We start from the raw sequence: 10,590 nt of genomic DNA, 5'->3' as shown, positions 1-10,590 counted from the left end.
AATCAGATTTAGATAATTGAAATTGGTATTAAGTTTATTTAATAGTTAAATAGCTATATATGAATCTAATTTTGTAGATCGGGCCCTGTGCCCATACTGTACAAAAGGCTTTTTCGAAGTCAATCTCACAGGCAATTGTAGCGCGTCATCGGTGGATATGTTTGAAAATGAACTTGTTTGTGGCCATTAGGTCGTGGTTTAGGGTTATACCCTCTCGGAATCCATATTGTGTGTTTTTTAGTATATTGCTTGACTTTATTTGTTTTTGCTTGGGCTTATTGCGAGTCTGTTGCCAATAATTTCAAGTTCAGTTTACTTTTTCTGTTTCTTTTATTGCTTTTAATGATCATGTTTTCTTCCATGGTAAAAAGAATTTATTTTCGAAACAACGTGCGTCTTATGCCATTTTCTGTTTTAACAGTTTTAAACATAGTTTGCTCAAGTTTATTGTGTCGGTTGGTTCTGTTTAGTTTTATTTATAGTCTTTGGGATAGCTTGGGGGTTTACTGTTGCTTTAGTGATAATGCCTCAGACCGGCTAAGAGTTTCACTAGTCGAAAAATCTTATTCTTTGTAGTGTGACCGAAGCTTTCAAAATTCACCCGCAATGCATGTTGCATAGTCTTACTGTCAAGAAGCTGGTTTTGTTGCCAAACAGAAAACAGAACAATCGGAGCAATTTAAAAAAGAAGAGTCTGCTGGTGCACAAAGAAATTAACATACAAGTAAATGGAATGTTCAACGAATTTTTTTATTTATGTAAAGTAATACGTAGTAGTTTAAGGCTTCCTTCACGTCCCACGAATGCTTCGCCATCTTTCCCCCGCTATCTGTAGTCCCAGTGGCGGATCCAGAGACGATTCTTGGGGGGGAAATTGAACTTATTCTTCGATTTGGGGTTTAAACTTATTGTTGCGAGAGAAATACAGTTCAAATTATAAAACAAAAATTATCCATCCCAATTTTTAGGTAAACAAAGTGGTTATATTTGAAAAGTCAACCATATGCATGCATTACAGAGTGGCTCATTTTATTCGGAATTCAAACAGAAAAATGCTTTTACATTGCGTGTTTCATAACGCAAAGCGATGGCTGCCAAGTTTTGCGAATCTTTCGATGACTTCTTCGGCGGTGATTTCGATGTTATGATGCGTATAAAGCAACGCTAATCCAACTAGTCTTTCTTGAAGCATGGTCGTCCTAAGCCATGTTTCGATGCGGCGAAGATAAGAGAAAGAACGTTCAGAGCTCACGTTTGTTACGGGAAGTGTACAGAATACTCGGAGATAGGTGTGGATTGTTGGGAATATGTCGACATCACATTTTCTTAGTGTTTCCAGTGCAGAAGTTGGAATTTCGTTGCCTTCAGTTGACTGCTCCGATATCTGACAGCATGACCGCACATCCATCAGTCCCTATCGAAGCGCATTTCTCCATTCGGAGATTCATTTTCTTCATGTCTCCAAGAACAATCCCCCCGATGGCAGATCCAGTTAGAGACAATTCTTCATCGGTTCGATCATTTTTTCCAGCAGTCCTGTAAGCCATTGATCCATCTTCATCCTCGCTTTCTTCTGATTCTGTGCCCTCCGCGAGAGTATTCTTCGAAAGTTGACCGAATGCGTCCAAAAAAGATACAAAGTCTTCTCGTATGCATGCTTCACCAGGAGAAAATTCGACGTATCTGAGTACAACGCTAATCTGTAACGAGAAACATTTTTCAGTAAATTTCTGTTTATTTTCTTGGGAACAACCACTATCCGATAGTTTAGACAATAGGCATCAATTATTATATTTTTACGGAATTTCTACTTCTACGTAATAATTGGCAGGATTAAAGTATTACCTGAGCTTTTCCCGACAGATCTGGAGATTCATCGAAAACAATCGTGTAGAACTCAGCACGAGCCACTCGTTGCAACATTTTGTCCAGTATCTCTGCCCTGCAGCATTCAATTAGTTGGTTCTGAATCGTTTTACTGGTATAGGTTGCTCTTGAAGATGTGCTCCCAAGGTGATGCTCCAGAGTTGTGTCACCTGCATAGATTCTGAATCTCAGCAAAGCCCTGAAATTCCCTTCGTTTTGCACAGGCGTTTTATTTTTCCGAATATCTCCGTCATCTTTATGCCCACGAAGTGGAATATTCTGCTTTTCGCAAAAAATGACCGTTTTCACAATGGGAATAAGTCGTTTTCTGTTCTCTTGCGTTTGCGAAAGATGGTTTTCGTCGAGAAGATTACGGACGCTTCGTTGTGGATTGTGATAGTCTCTCACGAAGTCCTTCCCAGTTGCCATTGCATTCTTATGGTACATATTTTGAGAATGAATTTCTAACACACTCTTCATCCCAACCAAATTTTTGAAATCAGTCAACGGCTGCGTGACAAGTACCCCAAGCGGAGTATTCCCCCGATAACCTTCTTGATTTCGAGGCGTAAACCATGGACAATATTTGCAGAAGCCCTTTCCTCACGTCAGATAGTACGAGCCACTCTGCATGAGAATCCAAGTGTTTGGAAGAGACGTAGTGTTTTATTTCTTTGCCAGAAACAACTCTCGACGAAAATGGGAAAGTATAATTTTTTGGAGGAGTCCAAGGATTTTCAAGCAAAATTTGTTTCACGTGATCGTCAATTTTTTGTCCCACGAAATTCCAACATCATTGGAAATGTTTACAGCAATGGTAGAAACTTGCGCATTGTCGGAGTTTTTGGAAGAAGACGGTGTTTCGCTGCCAGAATTGTCAATGCCTTCATCATGGTTAGGTGGACTGTGCGTCACTGCACGAGGAACCTCGTTTTCTTCTCGATGTACTGTCGCAACATCTTCATCTACTTTTCTTTTTTTCGCAGGTGCAAAGTAGGCCGAGATGGACTTTTGTCGAGATGACTGTAAGATAGGAATTATAAATGTAAAATCAAGTTACCAATTGAATGAAGAAGAAAAATACCAATATTGTATCGTACTGAAAATAACTGAAACTTGTCGCTTTTTATGCTCCCAAAAATGCCAAAAAACGTTCACTAATCATCTTCTCCAAATATTCAAATCCTTGATAGTAAATTTAATATGAAATGACATTCACATTTTTTTAAAGTGAAGCTGCTATGAAAAACTGCACAGCATCCGAAAAAAAAGTTTTCTGAAATTTTGCACCTTATTCGACTTTTTTTTTCAAAATTCTCATTCTATATTGAGATTCCTGAAGTTTGTTACGAAACACCAAGTTAAAACACGGGTTCTATATGCAAAATTGGCTACTACATTTGTTGAATAAGCAAACCTAACCTCAATTTTTATGTAAACACTCGTTTGAATAATGTCAGTGAAATTTCACCACGCACAATAATAAACAGTAAAAACGAAACAACATCGATACTTACCATTTTAGATACTCAAAATTGGGCAACTTATAGTTACTATATCGATAATTCCGCTCAGCTGGGCATAGCGTGATTCTATTGGACAGTCAAGTTGAGGCGTTTTTGGCGAGATAAACGGATTTAAATGAAACGTCACCATGCGTTGAGTGTTTTCATACTCAATAGTGCCAATTGTACAGTATGAGACATAAACTCGTCGTCAACGATACTGTCCGTCGATATATCGATTTTTTTCCCTTGAGTTGCCACCCTTAGCACTACCTGCCAGTGTTCCCAACCGTCACATAATTATCGTATAGGATAATCATGTAACGGTTGGGAACACTGCCAGATAGTGCTAGGGGTGGTAACTCGAGGAAAAAAAATCGATAATCGAACCAAAGTATCGTTGACGACGAGTGTATATGTCTTATACTGAACTCAACACTTCGACTCTTTCTCAATTCAGAATTTAGTACTTCCGCTGTGAGTCGCCCAGTAAAGGGTTAAATAAGTTTAGACAGGTCATATAATGCAATTTATGATAGTATGTTGTTGTGATTTCCATAGCGTATTTGGTGAGAAGAGTGTCACTGTTGTATTTTCATTTTTTTATTGCAGAGAATATTTTTCTAGCAAACAAGTAAAATTTTCAGGTTCTGTGGTTCCAAGGGGGGGGGGGGGGGGTAATTTCTCTAATTTCCCCCCCCGTGGATCCGCCACTACTAGTCCAGCTCCGAATCCCAATAGGCATATTGGACCTTGAGGAAGTGGGAGCCGATTTGGGAACGGGGTTGTTCCGCCTGATGCTGCAGGAAATCATCCAGCATCCTGGCAATGGCTCCTCAAGCTGCTCTGCTCTATGTGCCAAATAGCTGGTGGAGGTGGGGTCCTGTGGTCCCTCAATGGAGAGCTCGTCGGAGATCGTTCTGCTAATAAGATACTTCTACCAGTACAACGTAACCAAATTCTTTTGGCCAGAACTTACTTTCCTTGCGAGGATACGCCCAGCAGGTTGTCCATGTATGGAGTCGATTTTTGTGTTTTCTTTCCATTTTTATACCCGTTACTCGTAGAGTAAAAGGGTATACTAGATTCGTCGGAAAGTATGTAACAGGCAGAAGGAAGCGTTTCCGACCCCATATAGAATATATATTCTTGATCAGGATCACTAACCGAGTCGATCTTGCCATGTCCGTCTGTCCGGATGAACGCAGAAATGTATTGCTCTCGTCAATACCTATCGATTGACCCAAAAAAAAGTTTGCCAAGCCCACTTTAACGCCCACAAACTTCAAAAAATCGTAAATATGAACGTGGATATCTCGGAAACTATCAAAGATAGAGAATTGAATTCTCAGATATAGATTCCGTAACCTTGTAAGCAGCGCAAGTTTGTTACGCTTATATGCCACGCCCACAAACCGCCCAAGCCTGTGGCGCCCACCATTTTCATGCTAGAAAAATTTGCACGCCCACTCTAACGCCCATAACGCTTAAACATGTCTGCCACCGGTAGGTGGCGCATTTCATTTTCGCTTTGCTGTTTGCATATCTCCATTTCCCTTCGGTCCCTTTAGCTGAGTAACGGGTATCTGATAGTCGAGGTACTCGACTATAGCTTTCTTCCTTGTTAATTTTTAATTTTCACACCGTTTTTTGCACGAACGCCGCCAAAGATTAAATTTCTTGTTCTTTGGGCCGCGGCTAACGGCGTTCATCCAAATTGGCCGCATTCAGCAGAACAACATGATCACTGATTACTGATCCATCAGTTTGATCTGCTGAACACTTATGAAACATAACGACTTTAAAAAGTAAAGTATTTTACCTGAAAAAATGCACTATGCAATTCAAATGTCTTTTGAAATTTGTCCTGGTCAAGACAATCACTTTATACATTTGTTATGTTTTTATACCCTTGCAGAGGGTATTATGATTTCAGTCAGAAGTTTGCAACACGGTGAAGGAGACGTATCCGACCTCATAAAATACATATATTCTTGATCAGCATCACTAGACGAGTCGATCTAGCCATGTCCGTCTGTCTGTCCTTTTCTATGCAAGCTAGTCTCTCAGTTTTAAAGCTATCGGGCTGAAACTTTCCCAAAAGTCGTTTTTCTTTTGCAGGTAGTATATAAGTCGGAACCAGCCGGATCGAAAAACTATATCTTATAGCTCCCATAGGAATAATCGGAAAAAAAAAATTTTAAAAAATTATTTCTTTCGTGTTTTTTCACGTAGAAGCTCCAACGCTTGGAAATAACATTTCTTAATTAGTTCTGAATTGCGACTATATCATATAGCTGCCATAGGAACGATCGGAAAATTGGTGGGAAAATAATATGAAACAAACTATAGCTTCGGTGATTTTTGACATATTATCTTTTACTATCATCGTATCATTTTTTGTATTTTTAAATTTAATAATTGTAGCTGCAAGGGTATACAAACTTCGGCTTGCCGAAGCTAACTTATATTCTTGCGGCATCGCGCAGAGCAATCGTGGGCACGTAAACTTTAAAAAGACATGAACAGTTGTAAAGAGTTTAAGCCTAGTACTCACATCGACGAAAACCGCGAGCTAACCATAGGAGTGAGCGAGAGGCAAATACGTGGCTTACGCTTTTCGTCGGGTCTGTTTTTAAGCGCGGTACTCAGATGAGCTAAGGAAATACCAGATTTCGCGAGTGAATTTTCGATGAACGCCGTTAGCCGCGCCCCAAAGCATAAGAAATTTAATCTTTAGCGGTGTTCGTGCAGAAGCGGTGGGGAATTCAAAAATTTTAAATGGAAGAAAAGCCCCAAAAAGGGAGGTGTACGGAGTTCTAATGGAGAGGTCTTCGGAGATCATATTACTAGTGGTTCTGCTAAAAAGATTCTTCTATTAGTAAAACGCAACCAAATTATTTTGGCCAGATCTTACTTTCTTTGCGAGGACACGTCCGGCAGGATGTCCATGTAGAAGCGAAGGCCCACTCGGCATGTTCCTTCCCACTTTGATTCTCTAGTGGATCTCCTAGCGCTTCAACTATTCTGCGGATTTGCCCCGTTGTGGTGGTATTGCTTCCTGTCGGTCAAGTCCCACAATAATGGGTAACAGCTTGAATAAGGCGTCCTTTTTCATCTGCACTGACCTCCTTTAGCCGTCTTGGGTGTTTTTCTTCCATTTTTAATTTTTAAATTCCCCACCGCTTCTGCACGAACACCGCCAAAGATTAAATTTCTAATTCTTTGGGCCGCGGCTAACCGCGTTCATCGAAAATTCACTCTCGAAATCTGGTATTTTTTCTGGTATTTCCTTAGCTCATCTGAGTACCGCGCTGAAAAACAGACCCGACGAAAAGCTTTAGCCGCCTGTTTGCCTCTCGCTCACTCCTATGGTTAGCTCGCGGTTTTCGTCGATGTGAGTACTAGGCTTAACGTCGGGCAGGTATTGGACGTTAGAGCTTGGAAAACATCGAATTTTGTTGGCTAACAATGATGTTCCCGATGTTTTGAACAAAAAAACATCGATACATCGAAGTTTTAAAGTTAAATTTTCCTAGCGCTCTTTATGTCAAATTCAAAACAAAATAACATGGTTTTATTTTACCACAGGGAAATACAAATTTGGTACGTTTCGGTTTTTTATAAACTTATCTATGAGATCGTAGTTCTTGTTCAAGAAAAGTATTTTGTTGACTATTGATAGTTTTAAGCCTAGTACTCAGATCGGCTAAGAGTTTCACTAGTCGAAAAATCTTATTCTTTGTAGTGTGACCGAAGTTTTCAAAGTTCACCCGCAATGCATGTAGCATGGTCTTACTGACAAGCAGCTGGGTTTGTTGCCAAACGGAAAACAAAACAATTGGAAAAATTTAAAAAGGAGGAGTCTGCTGGTACACAAAGAAATTAAATTAAAAATAGGTGGAATGTTCAACGAATGTTTTTATTTATGTAAATTAGTTGTTTAAAGCTTCCTTTTCGTCCCACGGATGCTTCGCCATCTTTCCCGCGCCACCGCAGTCCAGCTCCGAGTCCCAAGAGGCATATTGGACCTTGAGGAAACGGGAGCCGGATTGGGAACAGGGTTGATCCGCTGATGCTGCAGGAATCCCCCAGCATCCTGGCAGTGGCTGGCCATGGCTTCTCCAACTGTTCCTTAACGGGCGCCCTATTTTCCTCCTCCCTGTCGAAGGCAGCGCGTCCTCCAGCTCCGCTTAAGCTACCAAGTAGCTGGTGGTTATGGTGTACGGAGTCCTAATGGAGAGGTCTTCGGAGATCATATTACTGGTGGTTCTGCTGAAAAGATACTTCTATTAGTAAAACGCAAGCAAATTATTTTGGCTAGATCTTACTTTCTTTGCCAGGACACGCCCGGCAGGATGTCCATGTAGAGAGCGAAGTCCCACTCGGCATGTTCCTTCCCACTGGGATTCTCTAGTGGATCTCCCCCAGCACTTCGACTATTCTGCGGATTTGCCCCTGTTGTGGTATTGCTTCCTGTCGGTCAAATCCCACAATAATGGGCAATAGCTTGGATTAGGCGTCCTTTTCCATCTGCACTGACCTCCTTTGACCGTTTTTGGGGTTTTTCTTCCGTTTAAAATTTTTAAATTCCCCACCGCTTCTGCACGAACACCGCCAAAGATTAAATTTCTTATTCTTTGGGCCGCGGCTAACGGCGTTCATCGAAAATTCACTCCCGAAATCTGGTATTTTTTCTGGTATTTCCTTAGCTCATCTGAGTACCACGCTGAAAAACAGACCCGACGAAACCCTTTAGCCGCCTGTTTGCCTCTCGCTCACTCCTATGGTTAGCTCGCGGTTTTCGTCGATGTGAGTACTAGGCTTTAGAGAACATCTGCGATCAGACACCAGTTGTCCTGCTTTGCTGAACAGCCTTTTTATGTTGCAAGACTTTGCAGGCACACACAGATATTTCTTCTCTAGAAATTTGAAAACATCTATGTCGGTATTTTAAGAATAAACAACAAACTAGTTAAGATTTGCATTAAAGACAGTATACTTCCTCGTCGGCAATTATAGAGAAGGGAAAAAAGAAAACGATGTTGGGCAGATACATACATCGATACATCGATGCTTGCTATTTTTTCTGGAACATCGATACATCGATGCATGGGCCTGGCTCTATTCGACGTGTTCTATTTTTGCTTCTAATGTTTTCCAGGAATATTTTATTTCACAGTAGGGGATAAGGTGGAAGTTATGTATAGACTTACTATCGTTGATTACTAGTCGGAATTGGTATATTTAAATAATAATTTGTATTGAGAAATGGTGTGAGGAAAAATTATAGAGTGAGGCGAAAACTATAATTTTTTGTCTAACCCTGTAGGACAATTTAATCGCAGCCTAAATTGCAAAGTTTAAGGTATATTGGGTTAAATTGTACACCGTTTTTTATGCATATTCCTACCGAGATCCCGGGTCTACATAAGACCCCCTTTGTAAGATTTCACCAACTTCTATAGCTGTTATACTATTATACAACAACCGAAAATTCATTTATATTCAACTCAAACCTTTAAAGTTATACAAAAAAATCTTTAAAATGCCCCGACAAAAGTGAACATACGATTTCATTCATAGCACTTTCGAACTTTTTGCTCCAAAATGTCCCAAAGGTGCGCTATAATGTTTAAGTCCGGGCTTTGCCCGATGCTTTCAAATTATGTTCTAATATGGTCTTATATTGAAAACGATCCATAATACCCTCGACGAAGACCGAATTTCCTACTTCCTAGGCTCCAGGAACTATTTTTGAGGTTCGGATATTTCCTATCCTCAATTAAGGCCCAAACAATTTTTCCCGTTTCAAACGGAATGTTGAGATTATTTCTTAAAAAAATTAGCTCTTCTCGTACTAAATCGTCTAAATTACAAATATCACATGTAAGTGGAAAATTATGTAAAGATATTTTATGGAATTCCGATCTTGAAATTTATTTTCTATGTTCTTATGCAGAGACATAATTAGGAATACGAATTGATCTACTTTTCCTAAGCTACTGATACTTAATTCTAAAAATATTGCGTTTGTTTTCTCTAAACTATCTAATTTTCTATTCTCTAATTGATTAATTAATTAAAGTTTTCTATGAAACATATTTATTGATTGCATAATGTCAAAAATTAGTTTGTTTCTTCCTTGAAGGCATAAATTGAGATCATTTAATGTAATGTCACAACAAAAAGCAAAACCTAACAAAATGTCTTAATTTTTAAAAACATTGAGAAGTCCCCTTCTTAAATCAAAAAGGCGATTTAAACATTTTCCCCGACTTAGCCATCTAACTTCTGTATATATGTATAAGTAGATCCCCATAATCTGCATTTAGCTCCTCAATAAATGTCTTAAATTTCCGGTGTGTTAAACTATTATGACCACCTCTAATTTTATTTATTATTTTAACGCAAGTGCTCTTTACGTTAACCATTTTTAGTTCCTTGGCGAAAAGGGCTCTTGATGGATAACGCAATGAAAGAAGGGGTAAGAAAATCCATTTTTTTTGTAAATACCTGCAGGGCATTTGTTTTTTCGGGTCATTACTTTTGCTCCATCTGTGCAAACGCAACTTAGTATAATTTAATTATTTTCCACTAAAACAGTTTTAAAGAGTATCGAATAAAATTTGCCCCGTTACATGTCCGTGAAGAGAAACAACATTCCAAAAAATTTCATAACAATTAAAATTTTCATCCACAAATTTTATAAATATTATTAGTTGGCAAATATTATTTATGTCAGTACTTTCATCCAGGCAAATAGAAAAATATTTTCAGTTTAAAAATTTCTCTTTTGTTGCAGAAAAAAAAATTTGATAATTTTTTTAATTTCTACGGGAATTGGTACTTGGAGATAACGCAATGTTTTCGTACCATTCTAAAATTCTTCTTTCTGTCATTAAATTTAAAAAAAAATTTGCTAAGGCTAACGCTACGACATAAGACGTATTTTTCAAAGCTAAATTGTCTTTATTGGGAATTGTATGGGCAACATGTAATAGAAAATATTTCCCTTTTAGCTCTAACAATTTTCCTTCGCGCCCCTCAAATAAATCCTTAAAGTCCGAATGTTTGACAGAATAATGTCTTTTTATATTATATAATTTACTAATTGGTAATTCGACGGCTGAACAGCAAGTGATTTTGATTTCTGTTGCTCTGCCACGTCGCAGCAGCAAAAAAACGCGCCGAAGCTGAGAAAAATATACACGAAGAC

General features: G+C 38.9%; 1 protein-coding gene across 1 annotated transcript; it reads right to left on the bottom strand.

The window, feature by feature from the left end:
• Positions 1-989: 989 nt before the first annotated feature.
• On the bottom strand, positions 990-2,771 carry LOC119547806 (52 kDa repressor of the inhibitor of the protein kinase-like). Its single transcript, XM_037854823.1, has 2 exons — positions 1,846-2,771; positions 990-1,700 (listed from the first exon to the last, which is right to left on the bottom strand). Exons 1-2 carry the CDS (start codon positions 2,344-2,346, stop codon positions 1,365-1,367), a joined length of 837 nt encoding a protein of 278 aa, XP_037710751.1. The 5' UTR covers positions 2,347-2,771; the 3' UTR covers positions 990-1,364.
• Between the last annotated feature and the right edge of the window lie 7,819 nt (positions 2,772-10,590).

The sequence above is a fragment of the Drosophila subpulchrella genome, chromosome 2L (assembly GCF_014743375.2).
Source record: "Drosophila subpulchrella strain 33 F10 #4 breed RU33 chromosome 2L, RU_Dsub_v1.1 Primary Assembly, whole genome shotgun sequence".
Lineage (NCBI taxonomy): Eukaryota > Metazoa > Arthropoda > Insecta > Diptera > Drosophilidae > Drosophila > Drosophila subpulchrella.
This window is presented reverse-complemented; position numbering and strand designations above follow the sequence as displayed.

Coding starts and splice junctions, on each gene's coding strand:
- LOC119547806 (XM_037854823.1), bottom strand. CDS start 2,346: ATGAAGAGTGTGTTAGAAATTCATTCTCAAAATATGTACCATAAGAAT. Junction 1,701..1,845: donor ATCTGTCGGGAAAAGCTCAG/GTAATACTTTAA, acceptor TTCTCGTTACAG/ATTAGCGTTGTACTCAGATA.